This window comes from Delphinapterus leucas, chromosome 2 (genome assembly GCF_059928025.1).
Source record: "Delphinapterus leucas isolate spDelLeu-1000000601 "Yukka" chromosome 2, BTC_Dleu_Yukka2, whole genome shotgun sequence".
NCBI classification, from domain to species: domain Eukaryota; kingdom Metazoa; phylum Chordata; class Mammalia; order Artiodactyla; family Monodontidae; genus Delphinapterus; species Delphinapterus leucas.
Window position 1 is genome coordinate 37,285,303 of NC_143130.1, and position 25,021 is coordinate 37,310,323.

At 43.0% G+C, this 25,021-nt stretch overlaps 1 protein-coding gene across 1 annotated transcript in view; it reads right to left on the reverse strand.

Annotated features, from left to right (window-relative positions):
- TMC3 (transmembrane channel like 3) overlaps positions 1–20,230 on the reverse strand; it is a 45,679-nt gene extending 25,449 nt beyond the window's left edge. The window contains exons 1-9 of the mRNA XM_022554555.2: positions 20,032–20,230; positions 18,643–18,789; positions 14,684–14,759; positions 9,122–9,203; positions 6,316–6,422; positions 5,426–5,524; positions 5,187–5,329; positions 2,281–2,428; positions 1,529–1,572 (exon numbers count right to left, since the gene is read on the reverse strand). Coding sequence (XP_022410263.2) covers positions 1,529–1,572; positions 2,281–2,428; positions 5,187–5,329; positions 5,426–5,524; positions 6,316–6,422; positions 9,122–9,203; positions 14,684–14,759; positions 18,643–18,789; positions 20,032–20,120 — 935 coding nt within the window. The 5' untranslated portion in view covers positions 20,121–20,230. The remainder of the gene's footprint in view (positions 1–1,528; positions 1,573–2,280; positions 2,429–5,186; positions 5,330–5,425; positions 5,525–6,315; positions 6,423–9,121; positions 9,204–14,683; positions 14,760–18,642; positions 18,790–20,031) is intronic.
- Positions 20,231–25,021: the final 4,791 nt, after the last annotated feature.

Genomic DNA, 25,021 nt, shown 5'->3' on the forward strand with positions numbered 1-25,021 from the left:
TCAGGATTTGTGCGTGGAAGAGAGATGAGAATTCGGTTTCTTGCTATTTGTTTGTTTGTAATAATGAATCATTGAATGAGACGTTTTTTAACTGGAATGCATTTAGGACGGCAGGAGCTTCCAAATTTGAGGGAACATAAAAACCACCTGTGAGTTTTGCTTTGCGAGACCCGCTAAGAATGTGGAGCCTTGTCTATCACTCCCAGAGACGTTAATTCAGTCAATCAGGGTGGGCGCCAAAGGGGTCTGCGTCTGCAGTGCCCCCGGGGTGATTCTGATGTGGATGGGTGCTCTCTTTCCTCTGAGAAGCACGGATGGAGTCCCATCCTTTCATTTCATAAGTGAGGAAGTGAAGGCCCGGAAAAGTCAAGGGAGTTTCGGGGTCATAGAAGTTAATGACAAAGAGAGGGCTAGAATCCATCTTCTGACACCCTATGGAGAGTCCTTCCCACCACGACACCCTGCTTCCTCTCAGGGGCTGGGTGTTTCCTCCACTCCCCAGGTCTGCAGCACTCCCCAGGACAGGCATTCTGCACCGTAGGAACTAGTCATGGGGCTTAAAGAACCAGTGAGGATGGACCTAGATACTGTCATACAGAGTGAAGTAAGTCAGAAAGAGAAAAACAAATACCGTATAATATCGCTTATACGTAGAATCTAGAAAAATGGTAGAGATGAACTCATTTGCAAAGCAGAAATACAGTCACAGATGTAGAGAACAAACTTATGGTTACCAAGGGGGCAGGGAGGGTGGGATGAATTGGGAGATTGGGATTGACTTATATACACTACTGTATATAAAATAGATAGCTAATGAGCACCTGCTGTATAGCACATGGAACTCTACTCAATGCTCTGTGGTGATCTAAATGGGAAGGAAATCCAAAAAGGAGGGGATATATGTCTACCTATAACTGATTCACTTTGCTGTACAGCAGAAACTAATGCAACATTGTAAAGCAATTATACTCCAATAGAAATTAATTTAAAAAAAGAACCAGTGAGGATATTGGATGAGCAGGCATGTCTGGCCCAGGAGGACTGGGTCATCGCCTTTCTGTGTCGTCCATTCTGTGGCCGAAGGGCCTCACCCTCACCAAGGAAGCCCTCACAACCTTGAGAAGAACTCCAAACCCAAGAAGTCACTTTAGAAGTTTTGTCAACAAGCATCGGATACTACTTGTGTCCTAGGACTTCAGAGATTTGTTGCTAAATAAAATTAGTCTTTGCTTAGTTTAACAGACTAGAAATTGGTGCTAAAAATATCTTTTATTATCTAAGTAAAAGAACAGGAAGCTGGTCAGCCTCAGACCTCTCACCCTACTGCCAGATCCACGGAAGGAGGAACAACTCCGAAATACTGCTATTGAAAAATTATGGGGTTCCCACATTCCACATTACCAGAAGGACAGGTTTTAAGGAGAAGAACTGCCTGAAAAGGTGTGAAAACGAGATACAGTCTGGTGATTTTTCTACTAAATTAAAACAGCTTATCAATGAATTCAGGATGGGGAGTCTTCATACATACAGGTTTTTGCTCTTCTTCTTCTCCTGTTCTTCCAGTATAGCCTCCTTTAAAGAAAGACACATATGGTATCAAAAGCTTAGCATCATCGTTAATCATAAATATTCAGAAATAGTTTATGAAAGAAATGACTTATCCAGTATTTTTCATCATAACTTCAATGTCTAGACTCCATCCAATAAGATTCTATTGATATCAGTGCTTTATATGATAAAAGATAGATAAAGAAGGAAATTGGGGAATGGGAAAAAGAGGGGAAGGAGTAACTTATTTAGGTCACTGAAATGATCTAAATCATTTTTTTTCTCAAAAGGGGGCACCATTGAACTGTCTGTGTTGTTCAGTAGATCCAGGTCTCCGAATGCCTTTGACTGCATTATCTCCTAAGGTAACACTAAAAGCTTATATCCCTCACATATATGTATTTATTCATTTACAAGTTATGTACACGCAACACGGTAGTAATCCATTATGCAAATGAACAAAGATACACACACTGAAATTTTAGAAGGATGAAAGTAAAAAAAAAAAGAGACGTTCCCGTATTTTTCTCCAGCACACCATCAGATTGTTTGGTGCATGTTGGAGGCACATTATGTCACGTCTCGGTGCAGACCGTGGCTGCCCTGGTCTGTGAGCACCGTGGGAAGGAGACCACGCTGACTCTCCCAGCAGAGGGCCAGCGGCTCACGCTGTGAAGGCTGTGATCTGCAGAGCCCTGACTCCCGGCAGCCTGAACAGGCTTGCTCACTCACCCTGATGCTGTTCACGATGGCAGCGGTTTTGCTCTCTGCCGCCTCTGGGTTTCCAATGAGGTAATCCCAGGCGCAGAACACCCGCCAGCAGAACGTGTAGTTTTCATTGGACGCGCTGGCGAGGCTCATGCGGGAATTCTTAGCCATCCTGCAAAAAAGGACCAGAGGAAACCATAATTTGAAAAGTTACATGCACCTCAATGTTCCTTGCAGCACTACAATAGGCAGGACATGGAAGCAAACTAAATGTCCATCAAAAGCTGAATGGATAAAGAAGATGTGGCACACATATACAATGGAATAGTACTCAGCCATAAAAAAGAATGAAATAATGCCATTTGCAGCAACAGGGATGCAAATAGAGATTATCATACTAAGTGAAGTAAGTCAGACAGAGAAAGACAAATATCATGATGTCATTTGTATGTGGAATCTAGAAAAAGGCTACAGGGCTTCCCTGGTGGCGCAGTGGTTGGGAGTCGGCCTGCCGATGCAGGGGACAAGAGTTCGAGCCCCGGTCCGGGAAGATCCCACATGCCGCGGAGCGGCTGGGCCCGTGAGCCATGGCCGCTGAGCCTGCGCGTCCGGAGCCTGTGCTCCGCAACGGGAGAGGCCACAACAGTGAGAGGCCCGTGTACCACAGAAAAAAAAAATAAAAAAAGGCTACAAATGAACTTATCTACAAAACCGAAATAGAGTTACAGATGTAGAAAATAGACTTATGGTTATGGGGGGGTAAGGGGGAGAGGGATAAATTGGTAGATTGGGATTGACATAGACACACTACTATATATAAAATAGGTAACTAATAAGGACCTACTGTATAGCACAGGGAACTCTACTCAGTGCTCTATAATGACCTATATGGGAAAAGAATCTAAAAAAGAGTGGATATATGTATATGTATAACTGATTCACTTTGCTGTACACCTGAAACTAACACAACATTGTAAATCAATTATACCCCAATAAAAATGTTTATAAAAAAGAACCAGAAAGGGTCATGTAAGAACAGTGTCAGGAGCAGGTTCAGCCACTAGGGGGCTGCTGCGAGTCCACGCAGAGCAAGGAGCCCCATCTGGATGTGGGCAAGCAGAGCGCCGGCTGGGTTCAGCCCCTCTCCTGGCTTGTGTCCTCAGCCAACCCCTTTGAACAGTGTGAAAACAGCAAATTCTTGGGTGAGTCCGGTGCACAAGCTCTCCCGTCACCGGAGGTCAGGAGGTCCCTGAAGGTGTGTGCATCCACTGCATCTCTGTGCGACTGTGATTGTGAAACCAAATTCTTTACTCTGAGCTGAATCCATCTCCTTGGAGCCCCTGCCCATTGAAGTAACTACCCCACCTCACCAAGCAGAAGCACTTCGGATCCCTCCCTAACACGACTTTCCCTCAGATGTATGGGAAGGCAGGGGTCACGATCCCTCCTTGGGTGCAAGTTCCCTGTCTTTTAGACCATCTCTCCCGTTAGAAGCTTTTACCACTCTGTCCATCCATACTTCCTGCTCCCGAGTTGACATCAATTTGTCTCTTAAATTGTAACATCTAGCAAAGAGCCCATGTTCTAGGTGGGGTCATGGGGTCTTGAGGCCATCCAGAGGCTAAGCTGGAAAGCTTCATGGGAACTGAAGGTCCTCAAGGCACTGTGCATCTCCCTAGGTTTTTGTTTGATGATGGTGATGATGGATGATTGTTTTATCTTCTTTTAATCTCAACCCCTTCTACCTGCACTTTGCAAAGATGCCACAAGGGGCAGTGTGATGAAGACGTACTGGTACACATGCATCCGAGGGAAGTAGCAGGTGAGCCAAGAGGGTGGGGGCCCGCTTCTCCTTGGGCTCAGAGCCTCTCTGTCACTCTGCATTTATCTAGCTCCTACACAGAAGCACAGCATGTAACAGCCGTAAGGGAACCTGGTGATATTCTGAGCCAACCTGCCCATTTTACAGATGAGGCCCCAGCCAGTCTGCTTTCTTTGCACTGCGCCCTGCTTTCAATAACCAACTACATGTTTGAACTGCATCACAACACAGACGAGACTGGCCTTTACGTAATTTGTAACGAGGTCACAGGCAAACATATAGTCGAAGGAGGATGCTTTGCTTTCTGCAACCTCTGGTCACCTAACCCATCTCGTTCACCTCTCTTTTAGTGCAGTTCCTATGAGACAGGCTGGGACCTGGGACCCTTTGCTGCAGTGCTGCAATGCTTGCACATGGACACACCTCCCCATGAGCAACAAAATACAAAGAAACTGTATGGGACTAAAAATAACTGTGCTTGTGCAGCTGGGGCAAATTCTGGACCCAAAAGATACAAAGAGACCAAAAAAACCCAACTGCCAATTTTGAAGAGCCTGGAGCAAAAACAGGGTGTCGGGAGCAAAAGCAGGGGGCTGTGCATGCGCCCTGCACACACCACCTAAGGGGTGGGCAAAACACCTAAGCCACCCTTCTGGCCTGACACCTGGACACACACCTACCCGCACCCCATATAAGAAACAAGCTTGCCCCTCCTCAGGGAGCGAGCAATCAAGGGAACCTGTTGTTTGCTCTCACTCCTCCCTGCTGCAGAAGGGGCCCTAGTAAGGCCTTGCCTGAATTTCTTGTCTGGCCTCTGGTCAATTTCTATTGGCTGGGGAAGGCCAGGAACCCTGGTCGGTAACACCTACATTGTCTAAACTGACGTTACCTGGTAAGTCTATTTGATTCTTGTCTCTCCAGACCCAACACAGAACCTGGCACAAAGCTTCAAGTATTCAATCAGTGTTGGTTAAAATGAGCATATATCTCTTTTATCTGTGGTCTCCTCACCTGTAAAATGGCCTTGACTTTACAGGGTGAGTGACAAGATGAAATGAGATCATATGTATCATTTTGGCATGTATTTTGAGAAACTGAACAGACATACTTTTTTAAGAGAATGATGAAGCTGTAAGCAAACACTGCCATCCCCACCAGGAAATAGGCCAAGGGCAGCCGGTAGCCAGCCCTCCCAATCCTTCTCTCACTGCCATAGTAGCCATAGAAGAGGACTGAGTATTGGAGGTAACCCTGCAAAGAGAGCACTCGGTGTCACTTCTGACTCCCAGGTCCCAGAACGTTCACCACCCCCCTCGAGACAAAAGTGTGGTCAAGCCTGAACCTCACCCCCAGGGACCAGACGGTGTCCAGATCTTGGGCAGATGCAGTGTGCTCCTTGGGGATGGTCTTGCTGGCTGTGCTTCCAAAGGGTTGGCCTGCAATGAGCTGGTGAGAGAGGAAAGGATGTCACACGGTCCTCTGGGTGGGAAGGGACCAGAAGAAAAGGGGCCACTGATCTCCATGCACCTCTGAAGATGCTGCACATATGAGGTCCCTAGGGGGTGGATTCTGCTTGATACTCATGGATGAGACATTAATCATGAGTGGCCAGATTTTCTTTTTGCCTGATCGGGGCCTGTCTGGGTGTACTCCCTCTAGGCTGGACATGGCTTCTATGGGTGGATGACTGAAGCCACTGGGTTTCTATAATGGCATGGGACATGGCCCCATTTACTTTACAAGGATAAATTTTAGTTGAGAAGTGGTTTTTATTTTAACACAACGTCTGCAAACTGTCCCATAAGCCAAACCTAGCCTGTCACCACTTTTTGTGTAGCCCGAGAGCTAAGGTTGGTTTGTGCATTTTTAAATGGTTGGGAAAAAAAATCCAAAGAAGAGTAGTATTTTGTGACACATAAGAATGATAGGAAATTCAAATTTCTGTATCTATAAATAAAATTTTATTAGAATACAGCCACACTTATTAGTTACCTAATGTCTATGGCTGCTTTCGTACTACACGGTAGATTTGAGAAGTTGTGACAAACCATAACAGCCCACAAAGCCTAAAATATTTACTCTCTGGCCCTTTGCCGAAAATGTTTGCCAGGCCCTATTTTAACACACAGATTATCCTTCCCATGAGGATAATGGGTGCGGTTGTCTAATGCTATGGCTCTAAACGTCTCCACTTTTTAACAAATGGCACTTTTAAACTCACCGGAAATAGTTCTTACCTCTGGAATGACAATAAAAGCACCTGTCATAATCGTGAGCACAATATTAATTCCAAATAACCATCTCAAGAATATGAAATAAGAGGCAACACCAGATCCAAAATGACCTAAAGAAAGATAAGATAATGCGAACGGTTTAGAGAAAATCCTCCCAGTGTAAGAAGTTCTCTGTAAAGCAACACTGTAATTTTTCTTATAGCAGCAGGACATAGACTAAGAATGCCATAATTGTACCTATCAGGGTGTTGTCCCACGATGATCATTTAGAAGGATTAAGATGTTCATTAATGTCTCCCAGTCATATACACAGATCCCTAATCCCTAATGGATTACTTTCCCTAATGTCATATTGATCGAAAATGCTTTTATCAAATTTACATTTCACCGATGTTCAGAAGCATCAGCACCTTTTGAGAATTTAATATATTTCTTTTCTATTTTGCATAGTTCTGAAAATTCCAAGGATATTCTAAGGATTCTTTTGTCTTAATTTCAAAAGAAATAACAGTATGTTACATGCTAACATTAACATCTAACATAGTGTTAGATGGGTGAAGGGGTTATGAGAATTCTCTTTGTCACTTTTCCATACATCGAAACTTATTCTAAAATAAAAAGTGTAGTTAAAAACAAATTTCTATTGAGAAAACAAGGGGGCATAGAAGAAGTTGGATTGGGATATGGGTGATACTTGTGATGACTTTCTGGACTTGTATCATACTTTGGAAGAATAATGTCTTGAAATTTTATTTCAAATCTAGCTTATGTTTCACAATAGGTAGGAAAACACAAAACATCACAAAGGAGACCAAAAAATTACCTATTGCCAGGTTACTAAATTAAAATCACTACCAGAATTACTTTCTAGTAAATTTTTAGGGGAACCCTCCATTTTCATTCTATATGTGTATTTTTTTTGTATAAAATTGGCATATCTCTATAATATGCATCTTGAGCTATCAATATATTATGAGCATTTTCTCATACAAAATATCTCCCTATAAAATGAATTTTATTGTTCCAGCAAACCAATTTTTCATAATTGATTTAACTTATCCCCCACTACTTGACACTTAGGAAGTTTCTAACTTTTCACTAGGGTAAATAATTCTGCAAGAATCAATTTCTGTCTAAGGTCAGATTTCCTGGAAGCAGAGCCTGAGAAAAGGGTTCAGCTAACATGATATATTGAGGAAGTGCTCTCAGGATAAAGGGGGTGAGGGGGTCAAGGAAGGTCAGCGGAAAGAGCTAAGCAAAGATGTCGTCTCAGCTGGAGCCCAGCTTAGCCTTATCCCATGGGGAGCTCTGGAGGGCAAGTTACATCATAGAGTTGGTTCCACTTTGAACAAAAAGCTGGACTTGAATACCCCTTTGTCATTGCCTCTAGGCTACCCAGTGGGTCTGGGGGAGCAGGTGATGAGTGCCCAACATCTGGAACAATGTGGGCCAAGGCTCATCCTCTAGAGAAGGAGACAGCTATGAGTCATAGCAGCCAACATTCAGAGCAGCTGAGAAAAAGTGGACCAGCCAAGTAAAGGCATCTGGGCTGGGCACCAAGTGTGTCCACACAGCCTAGTGCATTGATTTTGTTGTGGCTGTTGTTTTCTCTGGTTGTTAAGGAGTGGAAGAGTTCTATCAAAGAGTACAAACATTTTGAAGACGTTTGGTCCAAATTATAACTTTCCCCTAGAAACATCATCCCAATTGACATTTCCACCAGCTGGTATTTAATTCCACTTCAATGTTGAAAATTTTTTCCCCCCTCAATTTGTCATCTTTTAGATCTGTTTATTTTTTATGTATGTAAAATTTCTTTGATGTATAGTTAAATACAACAGTACTTTCCTTGATGATTCCTTCTTTACTTTTATAATTTGACAGGCTTCCATTCTGAGATCACATTACTTATATTTCTTTTAATTCTCTCATGGATTCCTATTTTCTATTAAAATATTTAATGGAACTTTGAAATGAAAGATCTAATGTTATTCTTTAAAACAGTTGAATTGTTCCAGCATCATTTATGGTGCTATGGTACACTGTTTCAATTCTTGTAGCTTTTATAATGTATTTTAACATTTTGTTTATACAAGTTCATCTGAGTTTTTCCTTTTAGAAAAGTTTTCAATTAGTTTTTTTTTTCATATGAGTTCATTGTGTTGAATACAAAAAACAGTGCATTGAGAATTTTATTGGAATTGCATTAAAACATAAACTGATATTGAGAAAATCAACCTTCCAAATATTAAATCATTCTATGTCTCTTCACAAGACTTTTAAAAAATCCCATGGTCCAATTTTACAGTTTCTTTATTTCAGACTTCTGCTTATATTTATTCCTGGTCTTGTGTGTTGCATTTGTGTGTTTGTACTGTGTGTGTGTTTTTAAATGTGACTGTGATTGATTTATTTTTTAGGATATTTTTCTAAATGATTACAATCACTTCTCTCCAAATGCAAATTTCTGCATTTTTGTTCTGCAATTGCCCACGTTATCCTTTTATTCCTCTACACAGTTTTCCCCTCTATCCTTTTGAGTTTGTATTGTGTCTAAGGCATGAACTGACAGAGAACTGCAGAGCCACAGTGGAACGTGGGACCGTTTTTATCCTGGGAGGTGGTGGGGACAGGCACTGTGTCTTCCATCTCCACGGACCCATGTCCAGCCTAGGTCGACACTACGTGTGCAAGGGCCCCTGGCTGCTCAGTGTAAGGTCTGGGACGTACCAGACCCGTCTCAGGCCTCACCGTTGTCTGGCTACTGGCACCGCATTCCCGCCCCACTCCTCCAAGTGCCAACACTTACTCTCGATTTTCTTTATCCTCATTTCCCAGGGGATGAAGATGACCACAAAGTTACAGGCCAGACGAGCAAACTTCCGCCACAGCTAGACAGGAGGGAGTAGGATTAGAGGACTTGACATTCGTGAAGACGGCAATGCCTTTGTGGAACCAGGGTCCTAAATGGAGGCGAGGCCCGCAGACACACCAGTTGATACCTTTCATTATGATTTCACAGGCCTTTAGGGAGCCCTAGGACCAGAGCAGCCGCTTGTCTTCTCTGGGCTTCTGCCCAGGTGAAGGCTCCTGTTTAGGGCTCTAAGCTGCGGTGTCTGTACTGAGGTGCATATTCTCTAGGGTTTCAGCCTGCCTTATTCACACCATTCCTGCTGTGAGGACTAAGAACTACTTGAGGAATGATGTCCAAATACACCCCCTTGGTCCCCTCCGGGAGTGGGGCTCAGGAATCCACATGGCTCACAAACTCCCCAGTGATTACAGTTCCCGTCCCTATTTAAGGACCAAGAGTCTAGAACATACCCTGAAAATGAGCCCCATTGTGTGCCTCCCATCCTGCAGCTGGAGCTCATCTCCCAGCCTCTCTCCTGGCCAAAGTTGCCAAAATAAGGTCTGGAAATTTGTCTTGGATGTTTAAGACACAATCGCCAAAAGTTCAAAAATCTTTTTCTTTTTCTTTTTTTCCTCAAAGGAGAATAAAGCAAAATGTGAAAATGTGCCCTGACACTGGGCTTTCTCTCCCACAACATTAGCAGGTTGTTCACTTTAACACACAAACAATGTGGGTTTGTGTTGGAAGCAAATGATATCATTGCAGAAAGAAGGGTTACAAATGTAATTACAACCTTCTGAACTATAAGACAGCACGTGGTCCTGATGCAGACATGCATGATTATGTTATCCTGAATATGTCTGCTAAGGCCAAAACGGCTGCTTGTAAATGAAAATCTACTTGAGTGTTATCACAAGTTGGAATTGTTCACTTTCTGCTCATGATTTAAGACCCAACTCAAATACAGCTACTCCCATGGAGACCTCACACAGATTCTCTGTAGCCAGAAATCCATTCTTCCATCTGTAAACTTCCCCAGCTATCATTCTGGTCTCTGATAACGCTTATCACATCCTAGCTTATATTGTCTTTATATTGTTCACCTGGCTTTTTCTCCTCCAGTATTGAGAGGAAGACCATGGCTTTCTGATTTTTCATCCCCTACAGCAGACAGAGGCAGAATGCCCAGTATCCTTTGGGGAGGGTTTGCTGTTGAAAGCATTTGAGTTTCTGGTCCATTGTAAAGTCGTTAAGAGTCCTCAATTGGTAGAGGAGCTGTCTAGGAGGGGAGAATGGCCAGTAGGAGCCTGTGGATTAGCATGAGCTGGGCATTTTATAGAAGAGAATAAAGGAGAGAGGAGTGAGATGAGGTCCAATAGTTAGGTCATGGCCAGATCATGTGGGTTAGAGGAAGGAGTTTGGATTTGATTCTAAGTGTAATGAAACTCTGTCTATCTATCTTATCTATCTATCTATCTACCATTCATTATTATTATTAGTTTTAAAAATAAGTTTATTTTATTTATTTAGTTTTGGCTGCATTTGGTCTTTGTTGCTGTGCACGGGCTTTCTCTAGTTGCCGCAAGCAGGGGCTACTCTTTGTTGCTGTGCACGGGCTTCTCATTGCGGTGGCTTCCCTTGTTGCGGAGCATGGGCTCTAGGCGCGCGGGCTTCAGTAGTTGTGTCTTACGGGCTCTATAGCGCAGGCTCAGTAGTTGTGGCACACGGGCTTAGTTGCTCCGTGGCATGTGGGATCTTCCCAGACCAGGGATTGAACCCATGTCTCCTGCATTGGCAGGTGGATTCTTAACCACTGCACCACCAGGGAAGTCCCTATCATTCATTATTTTAATTAAAGGATGGCATGCATAGTTTACTGTATCAAAGATTTCCCTGGCTCCTATGTGGAAGAGAGTGGAAGATGGAGGGACATGAGTGGAAACAGGAAGATCTGTTACGAGGCTAGTCAGTCTATACACCATCGTGGGCAGGTACCTTTAGCTTCTGCACAGAGGAAGCGTTCTTGCCAAATCATGCCATGAAGGCTCTCAGAAGGATGACGTCCCTTGCTGGTATCATGTGAGAAACCAAGGACATAGACTATTCGAACTAGAAGACATCTTAAGAATCAAGCATGAAAACCTCCTCAGGTTCCAAGTCATTACCCAGAGCAGGGAAACAATGGCAGAAGGACCTAGGTGTCCTGACTCTTGGTGTTTGGTGTTCCATGTACCCAGGGTAGCATTTCTGCCTGCGTGACTCCTTGGGTCCTGGTGGTCTCACATGCTCAGACCTTGCTTTCTTATGAAACATAGAAATAAACTGGTGCTAAAGGCAGATTGTCTGTAACAAGGTGTTTTCCTGCTGGAATCAAGGAGAAACCCATGTGCACAGAGGATGCAGGTGGGAAACAGTGGGAGGGGCTCCAGAGGATGACTTGTGTTCTGGAACCGTGATTCCCAAGAGAGGATAGAGTGGCAGCCCTGGTGAGTGGTGATCAGGATCTCAGTTGTGGGAATCATGGGAGAAAGTGTACAGTAGTTATATTATACAAAATTTACTATTTGAAAAACGAAGTTATCATTTTTCTAAGAGAAACTAAAGACTGTAAATAGAGACAAAACTCACTGGGCTGCAGGTAATAGCTAGATAGCTTCTGTTTTCTCTACTTTGGAGTGGCTGCTGATCCTCAGGGGTCTGTATTAAAATTTCCAGTGTAAAAAAATTCTAAATAGGGGCTTCCCTGGTGGCGCAGTGGTTGAGAGTCTGCCTGCCGATGCAGGGGACGCAGGTTCGTGCCCCGGTCCGGGAAGATCCCACGTGCCGCGGAGCGGCTGGGCCCGTGAGCCATGGCCGCTGAGCCTGCGCGTCCGGAGCCTGTGCTCCGCAATGGGAGAGGCCACGACGGTGAGAGGGCCGCGTACCTCAAAAAAAAAAAATTCTAAATGTAAAAAGGTAGAGGAATGATGTTCAGAATGAGAAGGGGGAAAACCAAAGTGTTAGGAAGACATGGTGGGAGGATGATTTTCTTTGACATTTTGCTGTGTCTCCAGAGGGCAGAAGACACTGTATCTCAGCCATCTCTTTACCCTGAGTACCCAGCACAAAGCTTGGCACATGGATTAAGCTGAACTGGGTTGAACTGCTTTCTGCAGGGCCACTGGTAAAATGGAAAGGACTGGGGCAGCTGTGTCTGTTAAGTGCAGGCTGAAAACTGTGGGACAATCTGTAGGTAAGACTGAACATTTGGATCACTTTTCTCATTTTAAAAACTCTGATTCTAAGAATTCAGTCCATTATTAACTTACACTTTTTTATTTTTCTTTTTTTTTTGCGGTACGCGGGCCTCTCACTGTTGTGGCCTCTCCCGTTGCGGAGCACAGGCTCCAGACGTGCAGGCCCAGCGGCCATGGCTCACAGGCCCAGCCGCTCCGCGGCATGTGGGATCTTCCCGGACCGGGGCACGAACCCGCATCCCCTGCATTGGCAGGCAGACTCTCAACCACTGCGCCACCGGGGAAGCCCTTAACTTACACTTTTAATCCACTTTGAGCTCACTGTTACTAAATGCCCCAGGACTTTTTCATTGTTATATATATTACAGGTTGTCTGAACCTAAGTGAGAAACCTTACATTATTTCAGATATTTTTCCATAGCATTTCATACAGTTTATTTAGAGAAAATGAGAGAGCTTGGTAGCACATATGCTTATAAAAAGATAATTTTGTTTTATATATTTATTCCATAAGCTCCATCATAGTGTGACAGGTATAAAGAGTTATGGATAATTTTGATCATAGAATGGATAAGCGTCTTCAGGCAGATTCTGTGAAAAGTAAGAAGAAAGAAAGCCAAGGCACAATCTTGGGGATTCTTTGATATTTTATAACTATTCAGTTATGCAAAATTTATGACCAGCTTTAATTTAAACTTTACTAAGAATATTTTTTGTTTCAGAGAATCGAAAAAGAGTGTGTCTGTCAGTTTTTGTCTGTTAAAATAATAAACTTGAAAAAACGACAATATTCAGTGTTAGTGGAGATACTATGAAGACAGCAAATTCTTTCATTGTGGATGGCAAAGCTTTTGGAAAATAATTGATTAGTATTTATCACGAGCCAAAAAACATGGATCATACTCTTTACTACAGAGGTCGTAGTTTTGACATTTATCCTAGAAAAAGAATTTTAAAAGATAGGAAAAGCCACCTGTGCAAAGACGGTCTTTGCAGGGCTGTTAATACTAACGAAAAATTAGAAGCTATTTAAGAACCACCAGCAGGTACATAACAAATTAATAGACATTTTTCTGATGGAATATTACACAGTCATAGGAAACAATAGGTATAAAAACTACATAGCAACAGGGAGAAAAATCCTTGTTATGGTGGTAAGTAAAAAAAAAAGCAAGACAAAAATATTTGTATACTCTACTTACTCCGATGTGAAAATGATATATACAATGGCTGAAATGTGAAATTTTAAAAAAGATTCTATCTTGGGAAGTAGGGGATTATAGTAGGAGAAATTATTTTTTTCTTTGCCTTGGAAACATTTATGAAAATTATTGGAACGTCTATAAACAGATAATTTCAAAGTATACTAAAGTTTAACTGCAAGTAACTGAATGGGAAAAATAACAAACAAAAACCTTAGCATTGTATTATAAAATGAGCATTGGAATATGCCTGTAACTTTCTCATTATAAGAAATACAGTAAGTCCCCTACATACGAACGAGTTCCGTCCCGAACTTCGTAAGTTCACGTTCGCAAGTCCAATTTTTTCGTAAGTCCAACAAAGTTAGCCTAGGTACCCAACTAACACAATCGGCTCTATAGTACTGTATCGTAATAGGCTGATAATACTTTTCACACAAATAATACATAAAAAACAAACAAACACAAAAAATAAAGAAAACATTTTTAATCTTACAGCACAGTACCTTGAAAAGTACAATGGTACAGTACAACAGCTGGCATCCAGGGGCTGGCATCGAGTGAACAGGCAAGAAATAAAGATACTGTACTACTTTATACAGCACTGTATAGTAAAGTACACAAAAGCACAACCACTTGTAGAGGATGCACGCACATGACAGTATATGCCAGATACATAACCTAACTTATGTGGCTGGACATGTGAACGCCCATTCGCATCTTTGAAAGTTCTCAAATTGAAGGTTCGTATGTAGGGGACTTACTGTACAGTGAATGAAACCTACACACATGGGTGGGCTTAACTCAGGGAAGAGGCTAGAGGATTCTCCCAAGGGCAGAGATAACCTTTTTCTGATGAGCTGGGATTACCCAGGGTCACACCACTTGGTAAGTGACAGCATCGGGAACTAAAATCCAAGTCTGGGGACATGCAGACCTTCAAGCTCTCCATACTGTTCTACAGCTATTAATGATGGATGTACACAACCTATGTAGTACAGCAACTGCAAGGACAAGTACAACTTCCCAGGCCCGGAGACCACAGGAAGGGTGGGCATGTCCATGTGTGGGCTCTTTACCTCTGCACCTGCCGCTTGGTAGCCTCGGGTCCTGGTCAGCCTCCCCTCAAACTTCAGCACAATGTCCTTCGCTCGCCTGAGAGAAGAAATACTTGGTGGTGAGCGCAATTTTATGACCTTGATAATCTTGGCAAAACATGTGAAAGTGCAGCAGGAATAGACAGTGGTAACCAGACAACTCCCTTAAAATATTTTCTATAACATTTAAATGCATGAATTCATAGGAAATGATGAGTGAATACTAAAATCAGTTGCAACTGAATTTCTTAACGCCCTGCCCTGATTCTGGCTGTTGGCTGGGTATTATGGGCTTTGGAAATCCTGGTATCAGGTACCAGCATCTCAGCTCCTCCACTTAATCTCAGCAGCCTTCTTCCTGCAATTAATGCTTTGGAAGTGAAAGTCAGACCTAGCTCAGAGAATCTGCTTTGAGAAAAGGGTAGTGTCTGGTTAATGTGAGCAAGAAAGTTGTGTCTATGTAGCCATGAACAGCCTGATTTCGCCCAGACTAACTACTGGCACACTAGCTGACCACTTTGGTGAGCTGACCTGATGGGTCACCTAAATGGCTAATCCTTGAAAATAGACTGAATTCATTAGGATAGATGGTTAAATTCACACTTAAAGAACCACAGGATTAGAAAAAAAATGTTAATTCCATGGAACGGACTGAAGTCAAAAACTCTTAGCGAAGAATGTCACCTTCAAGGTGACCTCATCTGTGACTACACTGATGAGATCTTCATTAATCCATGGTTGACCACTTAATTATGCTCAGGGTTGAAGAACTGCTGAATCATTCCGCTTGTTAGTTGGACCAGTGTACTTGGTAGGGAGTTCATGCATGTATATCCCAAGTAACACCCACAGGTTCCTAGCCTTTTGTTGATTGACACAAGGAACTAGCCGACTTCCTTTTCCACAAACAGCGTGATCGCTTCAGAACATGCCTGACCAGAGTGCTGAGCTTTGAACCTCCCTGCCCTCACTGCAAATACTCCACCTTCATAGCCCCGCCAATGGGCTGGCTTCATTCTGGTCAGAACCAGAAATGCAGGCAAGGGTGAGGGTTGATGTTATACCTTTTATAGCATCTAAAAGATAGGGGCCTATATAAGTGAAATAATAATTCGTTTAATTTCATTCATTATCATTTTTTTCCCCGCAAACATTTTCTGCACACTTGTTTGGGTCAAGTATAGTGGAATACAGAGGCGCATAAAATAGAGCTGTTGCCCTGGAGAAGCCCACTAGCTAATAGGGATGATAGAGACCTGAAACAACAATAGGAGTGGGTGGGTGTGTAAGTGTTGGAATGGGGAGCTGAGCAGGGGGCTGAGGCGGCAGTGAGGCAGGCTGGGACCCGGGACCTGGGACCCTTTGCTGCAGTGCTTGCACCTGGACAAACATCTCCTTGAGCAACAAAATACAAAGACACTTTAAGGGACTAAAAACAACTGCGCGCAAGTGCAGTTGGGGCAAATTATGGACAGCAAGATACAAAAAACCAAAAAGCCCAACTGCCACTTCTGAATGGCCAGGAGCAAAAGCAGGGCACCGCGCATGCGCCCTGCACACGACACCGCCAAGGGGGTGGGCGGACCACCTAAGCCAACCTCCGGCCCGACCCCTGCACACACCCCTACCCTCACCCCAGATAAGGAGCATGCTCACCTCCCCCTCAGCAAGCGAGTGAGCCAGGAAACTTGTTGTTTGTTCTCACTCCCCGCTGCTGCAGTCGGGGCTCCAATGAAGCCTTGCCTGAATTCCTTGTCTGACCTCTGATTAATTTCTATTGATTAAGGAGGCCAAGAACCCTGGTCAGTAACAGCAGTGGGGACAGTACCTGACCCAGGCCCCATCATAGACCAATGCTGACTCCATGGCACTGACCACTTGCCTCCCTACCGGGGAAATAAATATATGCTCTGTCCCCCCATAGACAGAACTCGCTGCTTTCTCTGTGTCAGCAATGCTCCCTTAAGCCCCAAGCAGTCAGGGTCTGCGCCTCCCACAGACCCGATGAGTCTCGCGGGCCCAATTAGTGAAGCACTGCTCCAGGAGCTTCTCAAGGTGACGGGGAGGAAAAGTGCGACGCGGGGATGACAAATGCAGGTCTCAGAGGGCGAGCTGTTCTCTGAGAGCTGGACCACTGGCCTGTGCCTCGCTGGCGTTGGTGTCTCGGAGCCCTGGCTGAGGTCCCTGGCTTACGCTTGTGGAGGAAGGCCTGGTTTGTTCTTTTGATTCTGACAGAAAAGTTATCATTTGCTTTGCTCTGCCCGCAGGTTAAAATGACTCACTCTCTTACAGTTCAGAGTGTTATTAGTCACCAGCATTCCTGTATGATTTTTAAAAATCTGATAGAATACGTGACTTTTTTATTGCGGTATAGTTGATTTACAATGTTGTGTTAATTTCTGCTGTACAGCAAAGTGATTCAGTTATACATATATGTACATTCTTTTCTATATTCTTTTCCAGTGTGGTTTATCACAGGATATTGAACATAGTTCCTTGTGCTATATAGTTACATGGCTTTTTTTTTTTTTAGGATAAATTGGTAGAGTTCCTCTGTTTCAATAGAATAGAATATTGGAGTTGAGGTCAGGAAGCCCAGCTTTAAAGCTCAATTCCAGTACTCAGAAGCTGTGTGTCCTGGGGGAAGCCACTTAATATCTCTGAGTATCAGTCTTCTCATTTAAAAAATGTCATCTTTACTCAAAGAAATGGAAGTGACGAGAACTGATATCGGACCTGGAGAATTAACTGGAAACTTCTGGGAGTGGAAACTATGGATGACCTTAGCAATCTGCCGCGGCCACCTGGGGGGGCAGGCTGGATCTTTGGCCAGACTGGAGGAACAATGCCTGGAGTGGAAATCTAATGAAGGCATGATTTGATGGGAAAGAAAGTCAAACCTAATGGTGGATTGGAGAGACAGGGCAATGTGCTTGGTGTCTGGAAAGAGGCACTAAAACGTAAGATACGACAGTGGTTCTAATCCTGTCCACACAGTAGGTGCCCGATGATTACGTGTCATGTCTGTTTCTCTAGGAAGGTCCACTTCATGGGTCAGAGTAGCTCAGTGGCACTGGTCATTAAGAACCATTCTACTCACTCCCCTTGCTGTGATCCCAGGGATCCACATCATCAATTACTACCCACTCATAGGGAGTGACTACTGTAGCCCAGATACAAGGCTTAATATCATACGGTTTACCTCATTTAATCCTTTAACTGCTATCAAGGGATTTCAAACTCTAGTTTGCAAAAGAATCAACCTGAATGCATGCTAAAAACGCTGGAGCCCTCTGCCGTAGTTCCTGATTAAGTCCAAGGGCAACAAGGAATTCTTGTCTTTAGCAGCACCCTGATTGCTTAACAGTGCCACAGGAGGTAGGTGCTCTCCACCTTCACTTCAACCTTACAGAGAAAGGAACTGGTCTTTAGAGAAATTATGAAAAGAACCTAATACCACATGGCAAGGCAATGTCTTCCAGCCTTCAGCTCTTCATTATTATCTAAACAGACTCTCCAGTATGACTCTAAGTGTCCCAGTAATCTAGTTTCCCACAGAGATCCCCGCCTCAAGAGGGAGGTAATAGCCAAGCAGGTAAAACTAATATTTATTTTCATTCTAGATTGCATACCTAGTGAGTTTAGTTATTTTGTTCATCTCTAGGCATAGTGCTAAAATCTAGTATTTGAAAAAGAGGTAGAAACCCAAAAAACTCTCTACCAAGGCACACAGCCACCTCAGACACACATACACAGACACACACACTGAGGCCCGTCTGGACCAGGTGGATCCCTCAGACGTGTCTGTGACTTCTCTAAGTCAGATCAAGCGCATCCGACCCACCACCCCCTCCAATGTGGATTTTTATGCTCGTTTCCCAGGGCAGGGCAGGGTGGGTGGTTTCGTGGGAAGCATACTTGCAATAACCCATAACCCTTACCTCAGTGCCCTCAGCTTCTGTCCCATGGTCCAGGGTCGGCAGCGAATGTTTGCCATGAGATCTTTCTGGAACTGTATATTCTGGAAGATTTGTTCCGGATCATGGCTGTCCCCTGTTTCATCAGCAGTAAAGCTGTCATCCAAGTTGCTGAAATGATCAGGGCATTAAGGAGGAAATCTGATTAGTAGAATTGCTTCCATCCCAGATCTTGCCCTGGGTAAGTTTAGCATCTTGCTGCCTTGGGGTCATCTGTATGAATTCAGTGTGTGTAGAAGGAGAGGGGAGGGATCCGGGGAGTCAGAAGGAGAATTCGGCAGTTGTTAGCAGCCACTGGAACACATTCACTGGGTTCTGTTACTTTGATGGGTCAGTGAAAGAGAAAGGCTTCAAAGGATAAGAGGTAATATCAGAAGACATCATAAAAGGAACCAAGAGAGGGCTCGTGTAGGATTACTGCATGGCAGCATCTTTGGTGGCAAAACCATTTCTTTTTCAGGCTCATTGAAATAATCAGCTAATTCCAAAGAAAGGACGCCTCCTGTCCCCTAACTCTGGATGTAAAATAAATAAAAATCAAACTTTCTCATCCAGAGATCCCCCGCTCTCTGTACTCCTGCTTTGATTCGTTTGAAATCAGAGATAACAGAGGCAAACAGGCAGCAGCTTCTATGAACAAGAAATTAGCTAAGCAAATTTACATGTACAAATGTTTCAGGGAAATAGTTACTCTCTAGGAGAACAACTTTTCAACACATAGCAACACTTATTCCCAGTGAAAATGAATACACTAATCTTAATGCAACTTTTCAGGAGGAGTTAAGGGTATTTTGTTGTGGTTATTTCATCAATGATGCACTTAAAAGTAAGGGAAAATAATTCCTTTGCTTTTCTCTAATTCAGCTTGTTTTTACTTACTCAAAGGAGAATTTTCTCCAGGTTCTCCAAATTAATGGAGATTTTAATATACGTTTATAAATATTTAACAAATTTGAATAATACTCCCCCACTTCTAACCAGCCTGTAGCCTTTTCCAACAGAAACCTCATTTATTACGACAGATGTATTGTCTGCTCTCTCTTGACATTGCTGACTGAGTAAACAGAGAGAAAACAGATAAAGCACGTCTGTGGGTTTGGCCAGCAATAAAGCCAGGTTGGAGTACAGGCTTTTGGATTCTGATCAGAAGCAGGTAGAGCCATCAATGTCTGTGTACATCACTGAGGTTGCCACCCTTTTTGTATAGTGACCTGGAAAAAGGAGTTTCGGAGTTCTTTCTGAAGGAGAACTGAGCAGGATGGGGACTTGGTCCTCTGGTCAGATGCAAGCAAGGGTGACCCAGGCTTTCCCTCCTCACAAACCTGCCCCAGTGGATGGATGGGACTGGCTCACCTGAGCAGCAGGGACTCCTGGTAGAAGTAGTGCTGGCTGGCATTTCTCCGGATGCTCCTATAACGCTGGGATGTCTTTGATTGTTTCATGGGAGCAGACTGGCTGCCAGTGATTAGTACTGGTGGGCAGGGTGCTGGAAAGCCGGCAGGCAGGAGTCTGCTCCAACGGAGGTTTCTGAACTGGATCTGCGAGGAGCTCTGCCCTCCAGTCCTCAGGAGCTGGACTGCACGTCTGTAGCCGATGCTCAGAGCTGGGGAGAAGCCAGGAAGCCAATCATGCATATGTATGTTAAGGTGGCTGTGGTAGCAGAGATTGGCTGGAGTCAAGACAGACAAAGGCAAGAGGCTTGGCCAGGTGATCTAAGAGCACTTGGTGCTGCTCAAATAATCACATTGGTTACCCTTGTGCCCAGAAAGGGCTCTGTGGTTTGCAAAGCACTTTGCATCTATTACCATGACTGGCGTTCACAAAATACTTAGGGAGAATGCAAGGCGTAGGTTTTTGGTTTTTGTTTTTAACTACCAAGAAAGAAGCTTAGAAAGGGTAAGAATGTTGTGCGTGTTCATGTAACCAGGAAGAGTAAATCTAACTCAATATTAGATCTGTTTCTTTTACTTTAACCTTTGTATTCTATTGCTTTGAGTTAAGAATGTTGCCTATAGCCTGAAATATACAGGAGAGCCCATTCTCAAGGCTCTGACCTTTAAGGGTATAACACTTTTCCATTCATACAGATATAAAAAGTTGCAGAACAGAGAATAACAGTTGTCTTGCTGGAGGTTTACAGGAACATCGTGAACTGACCTAGGTGGACAGCTGCAGGAACAAAGGATTCCTACACCAAGAAGTTTGCAATAACCAACCACGCCCCTTCTTCACCTTACCTTTAAAAATGCTTTGCTGAAACCCTTTGGGGAGTTCTGGGTTTTGGGGGGCACAAGCCATCTGTCTCCTTGCATGGCCCTGCAATAAACCTTTCTCTGCTCCAGACTCTGACATTTCGGTATTGTTTGGTCTCACTGCGCCTCAGGCACACAAACTTGCATTGGGTAACATCCACACAGCAGAGCCCCAGGAGAGGCACCGTCATAACACTTTATTTGTTTTTATTTATCTATTCTCAACTTCTTTTTTTCTATTTTGAAGAAGCCAAACCTATGTAAATGATAGAACAATACCACAAATATTGTATACTCCTAACATAGATCCACCAATTGCTAACATTTTGCCACATTTGCTTTATTTCTATCTATACACTTTCCCCCCTACACCATTTAAAAGTAACTATCAAGAAAAAAGCTTAGAGAGGGTAAGAATCCTGTCCGAGTTCATGTAATAGGGAAGAATAAATCTGACTCCATATTAGATGTGTTTCTTTTACTTTAACCTTTGAATTCATCCCCAAGTCCAGGACTTTCCCATAGCTTCACCATATAAACCTCCATTTTTTAATTAACACAAGAAACAATTTGCTTGCAGCAAGGTTGATTGTACATTAACTGAATGGGCTGGTGCAGGACTGAAATAGAAACAGCCTTTGCTGTTGAAGACGCCTCCTAGTCAGTATACTAGAGATGCCACAACGGGGTGAGTCAGTGAATGGGGCAGGCACCAGACAACAGGACAGAAAGGAAATCTATTAGCAACTCCAGGTGTGGGGCTTAGGAGGGGGACTTCATTCATGTGCTCATTCATTCCTCTATTAATTCATTAGCAAATCATTAGATCCCTCTTACTGTCTGACATGCACTAGACTGACAAAGGAAGCCAGAGCCCTAGACTGGGGCATTGAGGTTCAGGGACTACCAGACAGGTATTCAGATTTCGGGCTCTGGGCATGAGAACAAATCAGAGGCCGGGGCGCCAGAGCTGGCCTTTGCTCAGAGATGGACTGGGGCCTGTGAAGTAAGGTCACCTGTCTGCCAATTTGCCTGAGGCTGTTTGACCTGATCGTCTGTCTTCATACTAGATAAAATTTGTGTTTATCAAATGAACAAAATGGCATAGTAACAGAATTATTTCTAGCCTCCTGAGGTTAGTTTTTTTTTTTTGTAGCATTCTTTTAGAGATCTTTACTTACATGAACTATATATCTGAGCATTTCAAAGATGTTTTTCATCCTACTTTTTCTAAAGACCGCTTTACCTTATTTTGAAATATGTATTCAAAAATTGAAATATTTTATGTTAATTTTATGCAATCAACTATTTTCAGCATTTTTGTCTCTTCTTTGCTTATATATATTATACACGTGTATATGTATATATACACGTGTATACATATATATATGCTTGTGTTTTTCAAGGGGTAGGAAAAGATAATAGCAATTTTTGAAGTATACTACAGGGAATTATTAAAACAAATTACGATATGATGTGTTTTTATTAACATTGGTAAAATGAGTTTTAATGTGCTCAAATTTGTCTTTTTTTTTTTTTTATGGCTTCCTTGGTCTGATTTTTAAAAATTCTTTTTGAAGTCCACCTGGCATTCATTGTGGTGATGAGTGCAAGGTGCGGGGGTCATTGCTACTCCTTGTTCCCAGCACGAGGGACTCAGATTCATTTCCCCAATTCCCCTCTGGGCCTCCTGCTCCTCTGGGCTCCCAAGGGCCAGGCAGAAAGAGGAAGTGCAGGCAGGGGATGTCGCTTTCTGAAAGCAAGGGATAAATTATTGAGCGTGCATCTGACTTCCTCTGACAATTTGCTTAGAGGTTTTAGATGTGCTGGGTGGTTTTAACTTAAGCCAGCATGTGTATATAGATAAATGACTAAAAATCCCTTAAATGCGAACAATTTAAACACTTTAAAAAATCAGAAAGGATCCAGTGTCAAAATGGGCTAAACTATTATTTCCTAGATGAACTGCTTACAGGTTCTGGGTAGTGGGAGAAGGAAGAAGATAATAAAGGTTGAAAAGGAGAGAAGTAGCAAGGGAAGCTCTATTTGTATAACACACAAATCCCTTTCAGTTGGAAAAAAAAAAAAGAATAAAATTTTGTTAGAAATCCCAGGAGGTTTTAACAGAAATCATTAGATGGCTTAGCTTACAGGAACAATAACATTCGTTCCCTTCATCGTCAATTAAAGACATTTCCCCGTGCTGCTAAGTGAATTCTGAGACATGAATATCCCCGGGAGGGTACTGAGTCTCACCAGCAAAGCCAAGTTCCCTTTTCTAAGTTATCAAGTGTTTAGCTCTGGATTTTACAAGAGAGACTTTTCCATTTCTGGGATATATTTACTTGCCTGTTATATTGTTTGAGTGACTCTAAAAGCTTTTGTTTGAAGTTTAGAAATGCACTTTGGGTCCAGAAAATGTTATTGAGGGAAGACATTCAAGAATTGTTTCCAATTTTCTAAATGACAACGGAATTTGTTGAGACATGAGAGCAAATTGTTATTGTTGAGTTCCTCCTGAAATCACCAGCTGCCAATAAGTTTGAAACTGAGCAGACACTCTGAGATAATCCATGAGGAAAATCGTGATACTCTGTTACTCATTTTGAGAGTTGTGAGAGGTTGACCACAGGGCTGGAGGGGTCCTTTGCTACACTCGCTCCCTGCCATGAGTGAAGACAGATTGTCACCACCCCAACAGAATCCTGTGGAAGGAAGAAGTGATCATTATCAGATGGGTGGCAACTGGGATACGAATTATAGAGCTTTCCTATCCTGCTCTGCGGTTATGCTTCCTCAAAAAAAGAAATTCTTTTTCCTAGGTGATTACATCTAAACACATAAACCGTCCTAGGAAACAGGGAAAAATCGAGCATTCTCAAAAACGGGGGTGAAAGAAAGCAGTTGAATTCCTTGTCAAGCAACCATTTAGTAGCTGGCTGAGGTTTTTCTTTAACGATTTTTAGGTTGTATTTTCCGTAGTTTGGGGGTACTTTTAGACAGTTCAGCAGTGTTATCTCTCAGGAGTGGTGGCCTCATCTCAGCATTTCCTTCCCATCCTTCACAGAAACGTTATGTCTCCAAAAGCTGATGGAAGCCAAAAACATCTACGGATCGGCTGAGTGAACAGAACAAAGCAGGTTCCGCACGAGACATCTTTATAATGTGTTGACCTACCACCTAACCATGAAGTTCACCACGTTCTTGCTTTAGTCTAAGTGTGATATTTTAAAATCCTCTCTTTTAAAAAAATTATTTTCGTTTTTCCTTCAATTTTTACTGACATCTCTTTTCATCTTTTTTTTTGACGTATTTTCACTTCTTGCTTTATTGTGACCTTTCAAAATCCTTTTTCTTAAAGTGCAAAGCAATTTTCCCCTTAAAATTTACTTTCCTTTCCTCAAGCAAGACTTTAAAACAATTAAATGCCCTTCTCTCTTTATTTTCCTTTAGAACCATATCTCCTTTTAGGTTAAAGCATATTTTCGTAGGTCCGTTCATATTTGTTGATTTTCAAATGAGGAGAGGTCTATTCTGGCCCAGTTATGCTCAAAAATAGTTCATGTACAAACTCAATTCTCATCTTAAGTATTGTACCCATGAATGCCATGAGGATCTTCCTTATAAATCTTCTGGGATTTTTATACTACTTGTTTAGAGATTTAATAGCCCAAAGCAGGGGCAGCTAGGACTGGAGAAAAAGCAGACAAAAGTAAAATTTCTTATTGTGTTTCTCTTTCTTTTGCCAACCTCTGGCATCACTGTTTGTTTCCAAAGTCACTTTCATTCCAGCAGCTTCCAGTATGGCTGTGGCTGACTGGCTGCCTTCCTGTTGCTACCTTCTGCTGGGTCTGGGATGGGGGTGGGGAGTCCCTCTGGACCACAAAGGAGTAGGTTGAGCGCTTCTCTGTGGAGGTTGAAACTTGTAGCATCAGCGAGAAGCCCATCGGCAGCACCCTTTGGTATTTGGTGGTGAAACATTGTCTTGAATCTCCTGGACAGACATAGAGGAGGGTTATGGATCTGTAGTGACAAAAGAGATTCTAAACATAGGGTCTTCCTGTCTCTTGAGGGAGGCTCTGTACGGTGGT